At 27.4% G+C, this 21,031-nt stretch overlaps 2 protein-coding genes across 3 annotated transcripts in view; both read left to right on the plus strand.

The window, feature by feature from the left end:
* Nucleotides 1–4,474: 4,474 nt before the first annotated feature.
* LOC136071823 (uncharacterized) lies at nt 4,475–12,721 on the plus strand. Its single transcript, XM_065797254.1, has 3 exons — nt 4,475–4,724; nt 8,562–8,810; nt 11,582–12,721. The coding sequence occupies exons 1-3, from the start codon at nt 4,544–4,546 to the stop codon at nt 12,565–12,567; spliced, it is 1,416 nt and encodes a 471-aa protein (XP_065653326.1). The 5' UTR covers nt 4,475–4,543; the 3' UTR covers nt 12,568–12,721.
* A 58-nt stretch (nt 12,722–12,779) lies between these two features.
* The window catches only part of LOC136071824 (c-Myc-binding protein homolog), a 100,970-nt gene continuing 92,718 nt past the window's right edge, over nt 12,780–21,031 (plus strand). For both annotated transcript variants that reach the window (XM_065797256.1, XM_065797255.1), the window contains exons 1-5: nt 12,780–12,928; nt 18,226–18,298; nt 18,732–18,780; nt 18,993–19,110; nt 20,644–20,679. In XM_065797256.1, coding sequence (XP_065653328.1) covers nt 12,887–12,928; nt 18,226–18,298; nt 18,732–18,780; nt 18,993–19,110; nt 20,644–20,679 — 318 coding nt within the window. In that variant the 5' untranslated portion in view covers nt 12,780–12,886. The remainder of the gene's footprint in view (nt 12,929–18,225; nt 18,299–18,731; nt 18,781–18,992; nt 19,111–20,643; nt 20,680–21,031) is intronic.

The raw sequence follows: 21,031 nt of genomic DNA on the forward strand, positions 1-21,031 counted from the left end.
ATTTACACCAAGTAACTGGTGTTCTTGGACAAAACTGATGGCGGTAACTTGGGTCTTCAAAATCCGTAAAATAGAAAAGTATAGAAAATACAGCTTTTTTCATAGCATAAAGTGCTCCTTTATTTTTCTTATAGCCATGCCATAATAATTTTGCATGGTATTAATTGTTTTATCAGTTAGCCTGCCCTTTCCAGCCAGAGGCATTTTTGTACCTTTGCATGATTTCACTATGTTACGAAACCTATTACCTAAGCGTTTTTGCACATGCCCTACACATTCAAGTTTGATTGGCACTATGTTAAAATCTTTATAGGGATTGTCAAGAACAACATTTTTGAAGGAATTTGTATCTCCATCACCCAAGTAGGGGAGAGTGTGTATTAAAGAGCCAGTTTTAAAATGGCGTGAAAAAAACTCAATTGTAATAACTTTTTTTAATTTAATAATTACATTATTGGGTAATATTTTAAAACTAAAAAAAATCGGATAACAATGCTAATAATCTATCATACACCTGTTTTAAAAAAAGAAAGAAAACAGCTCTTTCATAACATTGCGTCAATGAAAGAGCCTCTTCTGTGCCATGAAAAAGCCGTAACTTTTTTCGAACGACTATCAGTCGTAACTTTTTTTGAACACTATCAAGTCTTTTAAAAATATTAAACTGTTAAATAGACTTCTAAAAATCAGATTATACTTAAAGTTTTATAACTCTATGATAATCAATAATAAAACAGCTTTAATAATAGTTTCAGAAATTATTCAAAATCAAAAAATTAAATGAGAATGAGAATAATGAAATAACATAATAATATAAATACATAATAATATAATAAATACATAATAGAATATAATAAAATGAATCAAACAATACAAAAAAAGTTTTAAAAAATTATTTAAATTTCAAAAAAATGACTTTATCAGAACTTTGACTTTTAAAAATTTCATTACATATTAATTTTAATTCAATAGCCTAAACGGAGCTATGTTTCACAACTTCAGGAAAAGTCATTAAAACAACTAATTTCAATAGAATAAGCTCAATGAAGCATTACGAAAAATTTATGAAGTCGTTAAAGCGCAAAACGATTATTTAGTATAAAAAAAAGGTAAATAAAAAAGTCGGTTTTTTCATAGCATAAACAGTCGGCTCTTTCAAAAAATTGTTTGGTTAAATACATAACCTTAAATTAAACAATTTTGACAAAAGCTTTAATCTAATATTTTTTGTGTAAATGAAGGGCAAATATATATATAAGAATGCTGCATGTTTCTTTTATCAAATAAAACATTACGCTTAATCTTAAAAATAAATAAGTAAACCACCAAAAAATTACTTTTCATTTTCAAAATCTTTAGTGCTCCCTTACGACGCTATTTATTTTAGTAGAACTGTACATTTTTTGTGGGTTACAGGTATCCAGTGTTGCCACACAAAGAGTTAAATACAATTAGGATCGGATGCCAGTAAGTTAGAAATAATGGTATTGGCTCCTTCAAAACCTGGCTCTTTCATACTCGCTCTCCCTTACTCATGGTATATTAAATTGCGTTCACTTATTGATCTACGAAAAATCTCAACGGCACCGGCAGACTCCATAGATCCTGATGAATTTCGATGATTTATGTGACATTGATGATTTCCAAACCATGTTTCATATGCAGAAGTTCCTTTTCTCTTTTCCCAAACTTGACAAATTTTACAATGTTTGGAAAAGATTTGCACGTCAATACATTTATCATCTATTACTGTTGTAACAACTCCATTATGAGAGCTGTGCCCGCGCTTTTGCCAAGTACCATCAATTGTTACTCGCTTATGCGTTGGTTTTCCTGGTACCCCATTTTGCTTCTCATCAGACGCTTTTTTCATACTGTCAAATGCTGCACTTTCATAAGTGTTGCTTACTTTGTTTTGTATACCCAAAAATCCATTTACACTTAAACAATGCATGTTCATACATCTTGCAAATGTCTCCAAAACACTAAAATCACGACCGATTGCTCGAAAACTTATAACATTACGAATGTTTGATTCAAACATATTGCGTCTCTGCATCTATATTTGAGAAATTGTACTTGAGGTGTAAAAGTCTTTACTCCATTCGCAGCTGTAACAAAAGAGTTTCAATGTATGGCAAAATTCCATACGACTATCAAGTTGATCAACAACGTCTAATTGGTTATGACATATTTGACAAGCTGTAAACAATATAATCTCTTTTAAAATATTAAAGTTGAATAAAAATTAATAATCATTATCACAAGTCCTAGCCAAAAAACTATCATTAATATTTATATTGTCATTGAGTTTCCTGCTACTGGAACAGGTAGGTTCACTAATTCGGTTCTTTATTTTAGTTTTTGTGGCATATTTCCTTGGAATGACGCCATTCCACTTTCTTATGTGATGTCTAATAAAATTTTGCGTGCTAGATATTTTTGTACTCATAGTTAATTTACTTTCAGTTGTACAGTAGTATTATAACACTATAAAGTATAAACAGAGAATAACATTAAGTAAAACTCTTTATTTGAGTAAAACCAGTACACAATTTTTATTACCCAGTAGACAGTTTTTTAAGCTCCATTGTAGAGGTTTTTACATAAGTTTGTTGTTTTAAGTAATGGTTTTTAGATCGGAAATGCAAAGTATATTATATGACATTCAACTCAGTTAAATTCCTATCCATTTTTAGCAATAAAAAGCAAAATATATGGAGTAATACCCGTTGCTTAGGTGTTTCTATGGACTAAATCTTCATACTGCCTTGTAATAAAATCTTAAAAACACTAATTTAGCACATAAAAACACTTGAAAACTATATCATTTAAAGAAGCATTAAATTTTGCATCAATTAACATTAAAAAATAAATTTTGATTCTTTATTCAAAAATCTGTTTTTTTTTCCTGTGGTACCACCTTAAGCGCGTGAAAAGTTGAATTTTTTTGCCTACACTAGCTAGTTTCTGTTTTGTTATTAAACTTAAAATTAAGAAAAGAAAAGAATTGTAAAACTGATACTCACTTAAAGCAAAAAAATTAAAACAAAAAATATTTAAGGACGTTGAGACCATTTTACGTTATTTACCTCTTTGTTAATATTTTGTGTTTCACAATCAATACATTTTTTTTAAAATACTAAGTAGTCTTCAATTATTTTTTTTATTATTATATCTTAAGTCTATATGAAAAGATTTACTTTAGCCTTTTTTTCAAATTGTTATTTCTTTAGGACAAAGTATATGACGTAGTAATTTAACTGGAAATACAAATAAAGAATTTTTATTATCATTTAAATTTTATTTCTTGCTTTATCTCATCCCCATATTAAAACAGTTTATGAACTCTGTTTGTTAAATCTGATAAATTAGTCATTTATGGATCCAGAAAATATGTCAAATGTACCAATACCTTTCATTGCTCCTAAAGAGTTGGAATGATGACTGGTTTTCCAACAGTCTTACGAAAAATGATTTTTTTTTGTTTCTTCATATTTGACATTCTCTGCAATACTTACTAAGCATTATAAAATCAATGTTACTTTTCTAGCTTATAGCTGTTACTACTCTATTTAAAGAGCTAAGCCCTTGTTTTGCCATGTGACATCAATTGAAACATTAAAGCAAAGCTTCTCCATAGGTGTTTTGTTTGTTGAATTATAATTTATTTTTATGGTGCACTTTTTTCTTTATACCAATTAAAATAGGAAAAAGTGAAAGAAAGAATTAGTTATATATATATATATATATATATATATATATATATATATATATATATATATATATATATATATATATATATATATATATATATATCCCCAATCTTACTCAAATCTGCTCGCTTAGAAATTGCCCCATCACTCTATATCCTATTTAACCACCTCATAGAAAACAGTTACTTCCCTGATCAATGGAAATCAGCAAACATAGCACTGATTCCTAAAATCTCAAACCCGCTATCTTTCAATGACTATCGTCAAATTGCTATTACGTCTGCGTTATGCAAAGTTTTTGAACGCATATTTCTTTTATGATGGGGGGAATTCGGGATTGAAAAATTCCCAACCTTATATGTAATAATAAGATAAATAATGACAAATGTGTTAAAATTTATATGATAGATATAAAACACTTTGTAATATTATTATTATTTTTTTGACTTGAAAGCAGAAAAAGTAAAACATAAAAAAAAAAAAGTCAAAAAATGACTTTTTTTATGCTTTAGTTTTTTAATTATTTTTTTTTTTAGTTTAAGAAATGCTTTGATATAATTTGCCTAAAGATTTACAATTTTTCAAGATGGATTAACAAAATGTTATGCTTAATGTTTTATGCTTAAATAGTTAAATTCAAAACTTTAGTAAATTTCATTAATTATCACAGTTTCGTCCCAAGAAACTTTTAAAACTTACTTCATCTTTGCATCTCGGAATATTTAACATAATTATGAACGTAGGGATTTTTTTGTTTCAAGATTCACACGAGTTGTTGTTGAAACGCGTGTTTACTGTGTAAGGTGTAAAATACTACGTAAACAAAAATGATTAATCACGAATCTCTTATAAAACAATTGTTTGAAATAAAAGCAATAAGGTTTGGCAAATTTAAACTGAAATCAGGCATTTTTTCTCCTATTTACATTAACTTTAGAGTAATAATCAGTTACCCAAAGTTACTTCGTGACATTAGTAACCTTGTTTGGGAGGTAGTTGTAAAGAATGGTAAGTGGATTTTTAACTTGCTATTAGTAGCAATGTTATGAATGCATTAGTTATTTAAAAATCAGATAGATTTAATAATGAAGTATATTAAATTTTTTTACATAATAAAGTTTTATCACTTTTTATGCAATATAAGCAGTGATATAACTTTTATTAAATTAAAAGTATCACGTTACAAATTGATAGATTATAGGTTATTAACATTCCTTTATTAACTAGAAATATTGAAATCGTGTTAAAATCTATGTTTTATCAAAAGAACTTTAGTGTATTTAGTAAAACTAATTCAAACATGTGTTTGAGTAATTGAGACTAATATTACTAATAATATGTAACAGAAATGTAGCAATATATAACAATAGCAATAATGATAATAATAAATATAATATATAATAATAATATACAATTATTTTTAATTCTAGAAGTTATTATTTTTAATAAAGAGCGTTATTTAATTTTAAAACAGTTATCTAACAATGCTATGTACTAGGTTCATCAATCTGTCATTGTTGAACTTAAGACTGCAAAGATATAAAATGCATTATTTCTGCGTGTAAAATTTTTTCAAAATTTTAGTCCAAAATATGCCTAGATTATACATTAGTCAAATAAGCTATATTTAAAAAATTGTTCATTGTGCAGACAGAATAATATTATTCCTGAGATAAATAACGCCGTAATCAGCTCTTTTGACCCATCCATAAACATTTTCCCCTAACTTATATTTGTCAGTGAAATATTTACTATTTCATGATTTCTTTTGTCCAGGACTTTTAAAAATGAGATATCTTAGATGAACATTATACCTCTAAAAGGAAGTGTAATGATCATCTATGGTATCTCATTTCATATCTCATTTTACATATAGTATCTTATTCTCATATTACAAAGATATTATTTATTTGTCAAGATTTGCCATCAACTGAAACTTTTATATTTTACAGTGGAAACAAATGTGAACAATTATAAAGAGAAATCAACTTAACAACCAAATCACTGACATTCAAATAACAAAAATTTTTTAAAAAATGTCTAAGATTATCAAATTTCAAACTGGTATAAGGGTTGTTCCGTTCAAACATGATCTAATATTATCTGCCTAAACAATTTTATGAAATGTTTAAAGGTCAGATAGATGAAAGTTTTTTAAATCAGTTTATTAGACTGACAAATTAATATTCTCCATTACACATACTAACCAAATAAATCTTTTTGATTTCACTATTTTTATACATGTTTATACACAGAATTATATGATATATTGGTGATGTGCTTTAAGAGACTCTACATCAAGGTAATGTTTTTCAATATGGCGTTATTAGTAAAAAAAAAAAGAAGGAGTTTGCTGTTTACTGTTTTTTGAAATTTTTTTGTAAAAATTTCATAAAAAAGAAAAGTGTAAATAAAATAGTCTGGGGGTAAAAAAAATTTTATTAAAGAAAAAAAAGTTTCAATAAATTTCCACAAAACCTTTTAGAACTTCTGAACAAGCACTGCACAATATGTTTATAAAAAAACTCATTAAATTTCAAGAAGATCATTTGAACTAAAGATAGCAAATGATAATTAAAAAACAAAGCATGTTTATGCTCATTTACAAACAGAATGCAAGAAAGCTCAATTCTGATATAAGCCTTTAGCAGACCATTAGAAACATGAAAAGGAATAACAAATCCTCCTAACAATGAATTTTAATCTACTTTTAGATGGATAAAAGTGATAATATAACCATAGGTGTCCTCTCCGAATAAACAGTTAAAAAGTTTAGCAAGAATTAGACCAGAGAAAGGTGAAAAATTACTATTCATTTGCACTTTAAGTTTATCTAGTGCATCAAATATACCATTTCCACTTATCTTCTCCATAACAGGTTTCTGAAAGGTCTGCAAGAACTGCAAGAAGCTTGTGTTGGTGCACATCATTTTATGTAGGGCATGTGATGTTTTTGATAAAATTATGTGTTAGTATTATTGTAGTTTGGTAACTTAATACACAATTACAATTGGCTGTTTGAATATCTTGTTTCACAAAATATTGTTATTTTAACTAATATATTTATTATATAAATTTCAAAATGTGTGTTTTGTATTTCAGGTTTTTGTTGTTGCTATTTTTTTAACACATACTTTAAAAAAAATATATTAAAAGTGAGATGTGTGATTTATTTTGGTGTATTTTATATTTCTGTTTACTATCTTTAATTTTTTGTTTTTAAATAACCTTCTTAAAATATTCTTATTCTCTCTCAATATTTTTATTGTTGTTGTTATTTTTTTGTTATTTTATATTATCATTAGTTTAATATTCTTTGATATAAATATAATTTTTTTAATTTTAACTTAATGTGATGTAATGTCTTATTTATCAGATGTATTTTGTATACTATTTAGAATATACTAATAACACTATTTGTTAATTTCAAAATAAAAAATAGTTTTTTTTTGTATTTGTATTATGTTACATTGCATTTAAAGCAAATGAACATGGACATTAGTTGTGATTTTTATCATCACCAGTAACCACTAATCGACCTGATTAGGGAACTTACATCACTCTTCCATACCCTCTTACTGGTAAGTAGAGGCTTTGTTCTTTCCTATTGAACCTCACCCCTTAAACTTTCGAGTATAACCTCACACACTCTTCTTTTCTACACTAACCTCTACCTACCCTTGTCACTAATCATAACCAATGAAATTTAAAATCCATTAATAAAATTTATAATATTCTACCAAATTCTAATAAATTCTTTTATTCTTTTTTTTTTGACATTTTCTTGTGATTACAAAAATTAAGTTTACAAATGTGTTTTTGTTTCCCTCCGTATACTGTTTATTTTAGTATTCAGAGACCAGAATAGTTTAAAAAGTTTCTTATAAGAATTGCAAATTAAATGCACAATATTCCTAAAAAATATTCTGAATAATAAATATAAATATTCTAAATATAATTATTTTTATATATATATTCTGAATGTAAATATTTTTTATATATATTATAAATATAAATATTTTTGTTTTATGCAAAATGTTTCTAAAATCTGTTTTTATTAGACACGATTTATTGATTTTTAAAGCATGTTTTTTTCTGACTTATATAAATTATATAAGGTGATTATTTTTAATTTTTGCATATATTTGATCATGTTTTTTTAATAAAAATATGAGTTTAAATTAATGTTGTTTTTATCATAATATTTATAATAATTGTTACTTATCTAGATATTGTTGTTATTATTATTGTTATTTTAATTATTTTTATTTTTATTGTTATTTTGTTATTGTTATTATTATTGTTGTTATTATTTAAAAATATGCTTGTTATTATTACATACATATTTTTATTTAATAAATGTTACATGTTGATAAACTTATACATTATAGCTCATAAAAATATTACATGCTCATAAACTTAACTGCTGAGTAAATTGTTTAGCAAAGTAGTTAAGGTTAGGGTTTTTAGTGGGGTTCATGTTACGTAACAATTTTGAATATTAATAAGTTATTGCCATTTATCAGAATTTTAAATAAAGCCATAGCACAAAAGACACATTCTGACTCACTTTACCAAATTCCATTACTTGAAAGGCTTGCATTTGAAATCTTAAAATTAAATAATGACATGCTTTATTTTATATATTACTATTTGATAATTGTGATTCACATTTTTTTAAATATCTGTTTTACAAGGCCTCAATAGAGAAAGGTGACACGAGTTACAGTTTCCAAATAACCCTTAGTCCTTATTTTGAGGTACATACAAATCTTTTTAATTTTAGGAATCAAGAACAAAATCAAATTCTTGTAGTCCTTAATTTACAGGTGTAATTTCTTCTAGATATTAAAACTGAACTGATATGTGGTGTTCCATACACAGCCTTACCTATTGCTGCATGTGTATCAGTTGACCATAATGTTCCCATGCTTATTCGTAGGCGTGAAGCCAAAGACTATGGTACCAAACAAATTATTGAAGGAGAGTTTAAGAATGGCCAAAATTGCTTAATAGTAGAAGATGTTGTTACAACTGGTGGAAGTATCTATGAAACTTATGTTGAATTAAAAAAAGTTTATATTAATGTTACAGGTTTGTTACTTTTTTTTTTTTCCTTTTCTATTCTTAAAGTTCAAAATGTTTTTAGTTAATTTTTTAATTAACAGTTAATTTTTTTTCCAAATGTCTTTTAATGTGCTACTTTTTTTAAATCTGTGGTACAATATCACATAATTACTTTTCATACTGATTTTTAATGTATAATCTTTTTTAATCAGTAGCATGATATCGCATATAATTTTTAAATTTATGTATTTATTTAGCTAAAAATTTATGGATTTAAGATTAAAAAAATATAAGCAACAAAAAATAATTTCTTTTAAGAAACCATTTTATATTAAACATTTTCTTTATATTATTTAAGCAAACATATTTTTTAGCAAACGCAAACATTTAAAAATTAAAAGTTTGAAAAACGGATGTGTTTGCCATTATTTAAGGATTTTAAATACAACATTAGCTTTGCCAATTTTGTTTATAATTATTTTATTTAGAGTTATTATTTTCATATTTCTGTTTTTATTTTAATTGTTTTAATTGAAATTTAAATAAAACTTTTGTTTTATCGTTTTTATTTTGTTTTGTTAAAATGTTAGTTTTTCAGTTGGTTTTTAAAAAGTTCGTTTTAGCATTATCTTATTTTTTAATTTAGAATTTAACTGATTTTTTTTTTTTAATTTTAATTTAAAAAAATGAGAAGCTGTCAGGTAGGCAGTTAGTTTGGCATTGCCAAATGGCGACCCTAATTCTAAGGACTCTATTTATGTACTCTATGTACGAATTCATCTACATCTGTCATTTTTCTGTATGTTTATTAAAATTATTTTAGGTATGTTTGGAAATAGTGCCTTTTTTAATATCTCCTTGATAAACGTAATTGATCAATTGATAAAAGTAATTGATCAATTACTTGATAAAAGTAATTGATCAATTGTTAACAGAAAGTTAGTTTAATGAAGATGAACTGTAATGGTATAAGTATTTGTTACACACAAAAGGTCAGTTTGTTTTCTCTATATATGATCAAGTCTTTGCCTGCAGGGTTAGGGTTAGGGTTAGGGTCAGGGTTAGGGTTAGGGTTAGTCGTTGCCCCCTCAACTTTAGTTTTAAAAACAGAATGCTAATAGTTCCCTTTTAAAGATTTATTCAGGCAAAAATCCTAAAAAAAAAAAAAAATGTTGTTGAGACCAAGATCCAATTATAAAATAAAGCATGTAAAATCAGAAATCTTTGGATCTATATATTTTTAAAATTGTGTTAAGTTTTTTGTTATTTGACTGTTTAATATTTTTATATGAAAAATATTAAACAGTCAAAGTGAAAATCACTTTTGGAAGTAAGTTATCATGAAAAAAATTTTTTAGTAAAACTTATTTCGCCCTTCTTTGCCAATAAGTCATGATGACTAATGCCAGCAGTGCTGTGAAGAGGCTATTTTATGGAAACTATTTTTCTTATCAATTGTTTGTGACAATTATTTTGTACCTTATTTTTCCTAATTTTAATTTCTGTGTTATTAGACTGTAGTCTAATTTTAAAAAATTAATAAGAAGCATGTAGAAGAATGACAGTAGTCTTTTTCTAAGAAAATTTGTTTTTTATTGACATTTAATTGCCCATATCAAAAGAATCTTACCATTAAAAAGTAAAGGTATAAATCATTTTTTTCATTATAATATATATTGTTGTAACCAAGAGTCATTAATTAAATACTAAAGAAATTAGAGCCATAACCCAAAAGTGTTCCTATATATGGTAGTATTTGCCCATGTTTTTTACGTTTACCAACCATATCTGATAAACAAGTTGGCAGCTGTTTATCAACTGATTTTTAGAAAAATAAGATTAAAAAATGTAATAAATAAAATTCGTAAATATTGGATAACTAATAACAATTACAACTAATAATTACAAGATAAAAGTAAAATTAATAAAATATGTTAATATCAATACATAAAACTTAAATCATTTATAAAATATATTTTATCAATTAATACAATTTTACATATAATGCAAAGTTTATATTTATTTTAAAGTTGTTTACATTCAAAGAAAAACTCAAACTTTTGTTATCTTGAACTGTTTTCTATAGTCCCTTGAAAACAAGAACAACTCGAACATTTTTTTGGTCAAACTGTTTTGCATGTTTTTTTAAATGTTTTAAACATTTATTAGTAAATTTCATTTGTTTTGCGTCAACTTTTGTTTTTACTGTTTTCTATGTTGGTCTATTTTATTATATATTTTAAGTTAGGGATCGTCCACCAAGTACGTATGCTCTGATGGGGAAGAAGTGTTCTGCAAATGGTGTATATGAGATTGGGGGCCAGTGGTCAATTATAAAAGTAAGGGTATACTTAATTAAAAAAAGTATTATAAAATGTTGGGTAGGTAGGTTAAACGCATAGGTACTTTTAGGAAGGTGGAGGGTACTCAAAAAAGCGTATAGCAGAATGGAAGGGGGAGGGGGGGAAGGTTCGAATAAAAGCGTACGTAATTTATGGACAACCTCTTATTACATTATCGTGTTAGGCTTAGCTAGGTTTTTAAAAAAGTAAAAAAATAAGGCAATTTTGTCGATTATTGGAAAAAGTTTAAAGTTTATTTGCTAAATATTTCATTTAGTTCTCAAAAAACCTAGAAACGATTTCAATTAAATAAACCTTAGTTTTGTTTTGTTTTTAAAATGCTTGTATTTTTATTAAAAAAAATTTTATTTTGTATGAGTTATTTTATCTACTTTATCTATTACTCAAATTAAATTGCGTAAGTAATTTCTATAAAAACCCGCTTATTGTTTTTAGATGCAGTTGTTTTAATGGATCGTGGTCAAGGTGGTAGAGATCGTCTTTTAAAAGACGGCATAAAGCTGCATAGTGTGTTTGAATTGAATAATGTTCTAAATTATTTAACAAGGGAAGGTTTGATAGATGAAACTATGTTTACTGAAGTATCTTCTTTTATTTTAAACAATCAATATCAAGTTAATCTTGTTAACTCAGTTGCTCAAAAGAAGACGAAAATTTCCTATAAGGAAAGAGCAAAATTAGTCAGTAATCCAGTTGCTAAACGCATTTTTAATCTTATGGAGGATAAAAAAACAAATTTAGCATTATCAGCTGATATCACAAACTGCTCTGAGTTACTTCGAATAGCCGATTTACTTGGGCCACATATTTGCATTCTTAAGGTTCACGTAGATATAATGGTAGATTTTTCCTCTCAATTTATTCAGTTGCTTCAGGAGTTAGCAAAGAAACATGACTTTGTAATATTTGAAGATCGTAAGTTTGCTGATATCGGTAACACTGTTAAAGAACAATATTCGCGTGGTATCTATAAAATACGAGACTGGGCAGATCTCATAAATGCACATGGAGTTCCTGGTGATGGTGTTCTGTTAGGTTTGAAAGAAGAAGCATTGGGCTACGATCGTGGTTGTTTGTTAGTTGCTCAGATGACATCTTTAGGAGCATTGACAAATTGTGGTTATTCTGATGCTGTGGTTCAAATGGCAGAGAGATCTTCAGAATTTGTCATTGGTTTTATATCCACTTCGAAACTTATTGACGGGGAAAATTTTCTTTATATGACACCCGGAGTAAATATGGCAGTATCTGGAGATGAACTTGGTCAACAGTATTTAACCCCAGAGATTGTAGTTCGAGATCGACAATGTGATGTTATAATAGTTGGGAGAGGTATTTACAATGCGTTAGATCCACTATCTGAAGCTATAAGATACAAAGAGGCTGGATTCAAAGCTTATCTACAGCGTCTGGAGTTATAGTTACATTAAAAATTTATGTGATAAGTTTTTATGAGAACAACTAATTTTTAAAATTATTAAAATTTAATATTAATAGATATATTTGAATTTATAGATATATTTGCTATAATGTTATAATATATACTATGTTGAAATATTAATATTAAATGACTAATTTTGAATAATTAAAATAAAATCGTTAATAATGCACGACGTTAGTTCGTTGCTATGTAACGTTTAGTTTTTTAAGATATTCCTAATTTATTATACTGTTAAAGTTCTTAAAGCTGTTGAAGCGCTTTTCTGTGGTTCTGCGTGTAAAATACGAGGAATTCTGAAGATGTTTGAACCTGAACAACTTTTAAATCCTCCAGAAAACCGCGTAAGTAATATAGCTTTATATTGTCCTTTACATACTAATAAAAAAATTTTGTAAACAAAACTAACTCGGTGATTGTAAACAAAGCTAACTCGGTGATTGTAAACAAAACTAACTCGGTGAGGTATCGCGTAGTAAAAATCATAAACATAAATTTGATCATGTTTCAAACGTTCAAACTTTTTGGCATTGATTACACAGTAGGGTGGAGCGATTTTCATAGCAAAAAAAAAAAGAGTTTGAAAAACCAATATTACTGAAACACGAATCAATGTCTATTAATTATAAGATAAAAGTAAAAAAATATTTTTTGATTTTGATGAGATCTTGAGGGTCCTCTTAGGAATTTAAATTCTTGACAGGTCCTAATATTTTTGAATTTTTTTTTTTTCTAAACCATATCAACCTTGGACTCAAAAAATACAGAAAAAAATGCTTGTTTCATAAATAATAATTTTATTAAAAAAATGTTTTAGTGAAAAAAATACTTGCAAAAATATATCTTAAAACCCCCGTTTTGTTGAGGACGGGGGTTTTTAAGAAAAAAAAACAACTCTACTTTTTTAATTTTAATTTTTTAATAAAAACATATTATTTTCAAAATCAGCATAATATTTTGCTTCTTTTAAGTATCAAGTTGATATAGTTTAGAAAAAAAAATTAAAACAATATTAGGACCCATCAAAAATTTAGAATCCAAAGAGGAACCTCAAGAACTCATCTAAACTAAAAAAAAAAAGTAAGGTTCTTTTTTCACCAAAAGATATTGATTTGCTGCTCAGGCAAATCAAATTTCAAAAATTTTCAAAATCGCTCCACCCTATTACACAGGTCTGCGACATTAAAATTGTTAAGTGATTGTATAAGTGATTTTTATAGCATTTTCAACGCTGATTTCGGGAAATATAGTGGAAAAATTCTATCACGTACAGTTATTTCACAAACTGCTTGTCTAGTTTTAGCTTTTTCGATATTTTTTATAAATCGTTCAGTACTCTAGTAAGTTTGAATTTTGGTTTTTAAGATCTCCACAAACTGCTATTTAGCCAAAAGTACAAGTTGTTTTATTGACAATATCTACCAGAGGATGTATAAACTCACCAGATTGCTTCTACTACATTTGTGGTAACTATACCATTAAAAAGCGACAAAGAAACATCTCCGATTTTATTGAAAAGGTATATTTTCCCGATTTTGGTATAAAGTTAGGCGATCAAGGTAAGTCTCGCGCTCCACACAAAGTTTGTTCAATATGTGTTAAAGAACTGAGGCAATGGTTTCATGGTAAAAAGCAGTCCTTACGTTATGGAATACCAATGGGTTGGAGGGAGCCCGAAAATCATAGTGATGACTGTTATTTTTGTTCTTGCAACGTACAAGGTTTCAATTTGAAAAACAAAAAGGATAATTCTTACCCTAACAATCAGGATAATTCTTACCCTCAATCAGCCATTCGCCCTATTCCTCATAGACCTGGAGTACCAATACCCTCTCCTCCAAATTCTTTGGATGATGTTTTAGATGATCATGAGACATTGACTCAGCAAGGTGATAGTGAAGAAGACAGTGATTGCTAGGATCCTAGCACAACTGATCCCATTCCATTATCACAATCTGAACTGAACGATTTAGTTAAAGACCTAGGTCTTCCGAAAGACTCGGCAGAAGTTTTAGGATCTAGATTGAAAAATAAAAATATGTTGGCTCCGGGTACATCCTTTTCTTGGTATCGATCAAGGGAAAAGGAATTTCTATCTTTCTTCTCTCAAGAAAGGTGATCTGGTATTTTGCAGTGATGTTTCTGGACTTATGGCATGTTTTAAAATAGAATATGGTACTGATGAGTGGAGGCTATTTATCGATTCATCAAAAGGAAGCATTAAAGCAGTACTTCTGCACAATGGCAATAAGTATGCTTCTATGCCAGTTGGACACTCGATGCACTTAAAAGAATGTTACAAAATCCTTGAACTGGTTTTAAACAAGCTCAGCTTCTCAGACCACAAATAGACATTGTGCGGGGATTTAAAAGTTATTTCAATGCTGCTTGGTCGACAAAGTTGGTCATACAAAGTTCCCTTGCCTTCTCTGTGAATCGAGACAGAAAGCAGCATTACACAAAAAAAGTCTGGTCCTTGCGAAAAACCTTAGAAATAGGGGTTAAAAACGTTGAGAGTAAAAACCTTGTGGATCCCAAAAAGGTGTTACTTCCACCACTTCACATTAAGTTGGGGCTGATGAAACAATTTGTTAAGACATTGCCAAAAGAAGGGGAGACTTTCAAATATCTATGTAGGCAGTTTTCTGGTTTATCCGAGGTAAAGCTAAATGAAGGAATCTTTGTCGGACCAGACATTAGAAAACTTATGAGAGATCCTAATTTTGTGGACAAAATGGAAACAAAAGAAAAGGCAGCATGGACATCCTTTAAATTAGTTGTTACCGGTTTCCTTGGAAACAACAAAGATTCAAACTACAAGACCATTGTCACAGACATGCTCAACAACTTTTAAAAAGCTGGGCTGTCACACGAGCATTAAAGATCATTTTCTCCATCCACATCTTAATTACTTCCATGCAAACCTTGGTGATGTAAGTGAAGAGCAAGCCGAAAGATTTCACCAAGACATCAAGGAAATGGAAAGAAGATAACAGGGAAGATGGAGCGTTAACATGATAGCGGACAACTGCTGGATGTTGAGGAGAGATGATCCTGAACAATCCTACAGCCAGAAAAGCAATAAAAGAAGCTTCGACAGAAAGTCAAAACGTTATTATAAGGACCTATAAGCTGAAAGAGAAATGTAAGTATTCTTAAAATATAGTTAAGAAGATAATTTATACATAAAATAAAATTCTATAATGTTTGAAAAATGTGAAAAATTGGTCGAATTTTGTTATTTTACCCAAAAATAATTCCTTTTTTGTGAGAAAACCTGAAATGATAGAAAAAAATGGATTGCATTTTTCAAGTACATTTTCATTCGCCAGTAGTAGAAAACACCATTCCATAGCGTTTTCTACTACTGGCGAGAAGCCGGATTTTAATGTGGGGGCTTATTTTTTTAAGGTAAAAATAAAAAAAAAAAAATAGAGGAATATTATGAATTCTTTCAGTATAATGTAATATTCTTTAGTAGATGTAATAGAAAAAAAAAATCCCAAGCAATAAAATGCACTAAACTTTTTAATTAAAATTTTTACACATTTACATAAATATATAGTCTCATATATTTACTTTACTACAAAGTTAATTTCTTATATTGAGTAGAAAATACTGTTGAATTAAAAATAGAACTTATATTGAGTAGAAAATACTAAATAAATTTTGTTTAAATTAAAAATTTGTTAAATAATAGATACAGTGTTAATATGACAATCACACCTTGAAGAGGTATACAAAATCATAACTTGGAGTATACAAATTTTTTTTTTAAATGTCGCTTAACATCTATGTTTTATACGATTACGTTCTTTTGTACTAAAAAGGTCTTTGGTTATTTGAAAAATTATTATAAAAACAAAAAAGTGTCAATTGGCAAATATTATCTGTCGAAACTATGTATCTATCAATTTAAAAAACTGATCATAATTCTGATAATAGAATGTTGTTTGATCCGAGAGTTTATATTCAGTTCTTGTGAGTATGAACTCTGCAATGTGAAGAAACGACATTTTAACATCTTCAGATTCCAATTTTGGCATGTTACCACAAATTTTGCAACAGTCTTGAGACAATTTAAATTGGTATAATGCACATTGATGACCGGGTTCTACATTACAATTGTCTACATTTAATTTCAAAAGTAAAGAAGCATGTTTGATACGTCACTTTTCAATGACCTGTTGAACACTCAGAAATTAGGTATCTCCGAAACCATGATTAAGTATACTATATTCTTTTTCCGGGTTATCTGACGTAAATTGACCAAAAAAACCCGCAGTTTTGTGCAGTCTTAAGTTAATATCTACATAAATCATAACAAGTTTGATGTATAAATGTTACAAAATCTTTAGAAAGCTGTGTAAAAAGTTTACTTTGTGGACCTCCCGTTTTATGCATTATATCGCCAAACTCTAGTATCAAATCTAAACGTTTGTCTTAAAGATTGCTGATAATAGGCTCCAAAGGATCTTCTTTTTTTGTAGTTATGAAGGTGTTCCCAGTAGTCTTTACGGTCTTATCACACAGCACCACAGATGAGCATTTAACTTGATAAGTTCTCATTACACTTTAACATCATAATGAAATATTTCAAAGTGAAGATTTTCATAAATTTTAAGTTCAAACAAAGGTATTTCATTAAAAATTTGTAAGGATTGACAATATAACTATTAATTACAAACGATATAACGGGATACTGGTGATCACTTTAGTTAATAAACTTGTTTTTGATGTCAGAAAAAGTGGCTTTATTTCTTTTCTTTTTTTAAGAAATGTGTCTAATTCGTTATTTGATGTATTTCTAATTTATTTAAGGATGTTATGGTAGTTTTTTGGAGTTGGAGCACCAAGGCAAATAAATAGAGCATTTTTTTGTCACCGTCATCCGTATTGTTACTGTTTCAAAATTTGGAGGCCAGTGCAACTTACTTTACTTAGGCCTGTGCTACAGATAATATTATGCTTAGTTATAACTAATACAAAAATCAGCTTTTATCCCTTTTTCACGATGAATATTATCACATGGACATTTAGCGAGAAATAATTTTCTTCCTTTTTAGGTAGAAAAGTATATTAAAAACAACGATTTGTCATACAATTTTCTACCTTAAAGGTATAGTTTAATATCCTATCCTATGGTAAAAACAACCTTTTTTTTTTATAATATGTAAAATGTAATTTTACAGATTTTCTTCAGGCCTCTGCTTGCCAATTAAGGTTGAAGCCCTGAGGCACTACCTCTTCTGCTACTGCCAAAAGTATAGATGTTCATATAATAGATATTTTACAATATTAATATACCAATATTTTATGTTACATATCTTATATTACGTATTATATTTTAAATTTATATGTTTTATCCAAACAAATGTCAAAAGAAACTTATTAAAACTGTAATCTAGTTTAACATACAAAGGTGGTGGCGACGCATTTAGGGGTGTACCCTTCCATCTTTAACTTGTATTTTGTTATATTTTACTTTTCTTTCTCGTTAACATTTTTATTAAAAAGTGAGAAAGAAAAAATTTAAAATAATGTAAAAAAAGAAATTTAAAAATCATGTTTCTGTTAAAAAAATTTATAAGAATTATTTTTATACCTAAATTTAACAAATAAAAATGTACAACTACTTTAGCCAACTGATTCAAAACGTGAGGAATTTCGAAAATACCTTGAAAACTCGGGTGTGCTTGATGCTCTAACAAAAGGTATTATTTTGTTACTTTTTAAATCTGTTTCTATTTTTTTATATTTTATTTTTTGATTTTTTTAAATAGTTATTTTGTTACTTTTTTTGTTACTTGTGGTATTTTCTATCCATGGCTATTATAATATTTTTTAACATTGGTCTTTGTGATCAGTGATTTGTAATGTATTTTTGTTTCTTATTCCCAGTTTTGTTGTTTTAAACTAATCATATTGTTTTCTATTGCATCAAAGTTTCTATTGCAAAAAAATGAGGAAGCTTTAACTTGAGAAATGTTAAAAGTATTAAAAAATATGAAACAACGTTGATATTTTTTTTAACAAAGCAATACATACTCTCTCATTAAAACAACATCAATAAGAACTTGGCCATTGATATGACCCCAAATGTTCTTGATCGTACATTTTCTGCGTACTAAAATCTTTTTTTATTAGTTTTAGTTGAACTATATGAAGAACCAGAGAAACCATCAAATGCGGTAAAGTATCTTTTCGCTATTTTGGCCTTTCATTTTTTCATGAGACATTTGAATTATTTGATCCGTAATCAAAAAATTTGTCCCGTGATTAAACAATGGTGATCCGTGATCAAACAACAATGAAAACATAAACTATTAACACAATAAATGTATTTATAACAATTTTATACTTTCACCTGATATTTTTAAATCAAGATACAACCTTGACAAACCGAAGTTTTGTAAAACAGCATATTGGTGGTGTGGAAGCAGTGGATGCTAAATCCGAGTACATATCAAATTTGGAAGCAAGAATAAAAGATCTTGAATCCGAAGTATACGATCTAAAAATAAAGGTAAACTCTGCGTTATTATATTCTTAAAATGACAACTCTTCGTTATTGTCACTCAAATGTTTGTTTTTATGACTGTTGTTAGATTAGGGATTGGGTACAAATGTAAATTAAGGTTAGAAACCTCTTAAACGTTAGGAGGTACAAACTTTCTAAAAAAACATTTTTTTTTTATACCTTAAGATAAATAACCAAAATAATATCAATAATAATAATAACTATATCAATGATAATAATGATAATGTGAATATGATATTAAAATAATAATAATAAAAAACAATCGTATAATATTTTGTATTACAATTTATTACAAATTGTCCAACTTAACTCTAGCAAGGTAAGGTTGTTAAAGTTGTACCTCTGAAGAAAAAAAAATTATAAAACTGAGAAACTAGATGTATTATTAAATATTAATATTGCTGTTACTTACTTATTAAAATAAAATTAGAAAAAACTTTTTTTTTGAACAAGACAAATCAAATCTTTAAAAGCTTACAACGGTACCACTTAAGAAACCGGTTTTTTTAAGAAACCGGTTTTCTTAAGTTGAACCGCAGTTTTAATTTTTTAATGCAAATTCTATTTTATTCATTATTGTGTTTCTTTTATTTGCTACGTTTTGAATGTTTTCTTTTTTTCGTTGTTAACATTATTTCGAACAGCTCCACCAAATTTTTTGCTTTGGTTTTTTATTAGAATAATTTTATTTGGATTACAGACATCTTTTTGTTTATTGATGGCAAGCACAGTAGTTAATATCACAAGTGTAGCAGTGCAAAAATCACTACCATGTTCATGATTATTGCATGACCAAATACTGACAGACTTGAAACCATTCAAAGCAATGTCCATATCAACTGATTTTAAGTATGCAAAATTTAATAGTACTGAAACAGTAGTTTGTCTAATTGTTAGATCAATTTTAGTAAGCTCTCGACTAAAAAATCGATTTCAAATTGACAACATGTGCAACTAACTCCACATTTTCACTATGTTTAGGTCTTCTAAGTTTAAAATTCTTATATAATCCTTTAAAATGACGCCTAATGTGTGTATTATATTTTTTCATTTTGTTACAACATTTTATATGCTTGAGGATGCAATTTTAAGACACGTCACAAATTGAATTTTAAAGTAAGAATAAACCATCATTGAATAAAATTAATACAATTTCGTTTAAGCCATACGTTTATACAATTTCTTTTGAATTTATGTGTAATAAAAAGCCTAAGTTTGTTAGTAATTTACTAGCAAAGCATAGGCAAAAATTATGAGAAACTTCATATAAACTTACTGATGAGATTTTTAATGAAGCTGGTTACAGCAATTAAAGCAATTTAATTAAAGCAATTTGGTTGAATCAGATGTATATTTGGGTACTGTTATAAGCGTAGTTTGTTCAAAATTTAAGTAATACGACTTAGGAACTGGTACGACCTGAGCAACCTTACCCTTAGCTGCAGTGTAGAAGAAGCGTAGAATTTTAGCATTAATGAAGTAGTAAAAAGAGTTTAATTTAAGGATCGTTTATTTTAGCTTGACAAAGAAGAAAGGAAAGAAGAAAACAATCAGGTAATTGTTACTAATTGAATCTTAATAATTAAAAAAAAAATGAAAATTATAAATGAAATTATAATATATAATAAAAAAAAACAATAATATAAAAGGAATTAAAAATAAAAAAACTATAAAAATTGATAAAAATTAATATCTAATAAGTTATTTAAAACAAAAAATGTAAAGTCCATTAAATTTGTTTAGTTCTTTTAGTAGATAGTTGTTTACTAAGTTATATTAGTAATAATACTCATACAAAAACTCATTACAAACCTAGAAAGTTAAAATTTTAAATAACCTAATGGAGAAGAATCTAAATTATACATAAATATTGGTTAATATAAAAAGTGTTACTTAAATTGATGTT

The sequence above is a fragment of the Hydra vulgaris genome, chromosome 05 (genome assembly GCF_038396675.1).
Source record: "Hydra vulgaris chromosome 05, alternate assembly HydraT2T_AEP".
In the NCBI taxonomy this organism is placed as follows: domain Eukaryota; kingdom Metazoa; phylum Cnidaria; class Hydrozoa; order Anthoathecata; family Hydridae; genus Hydra; species Hydra vulgaris.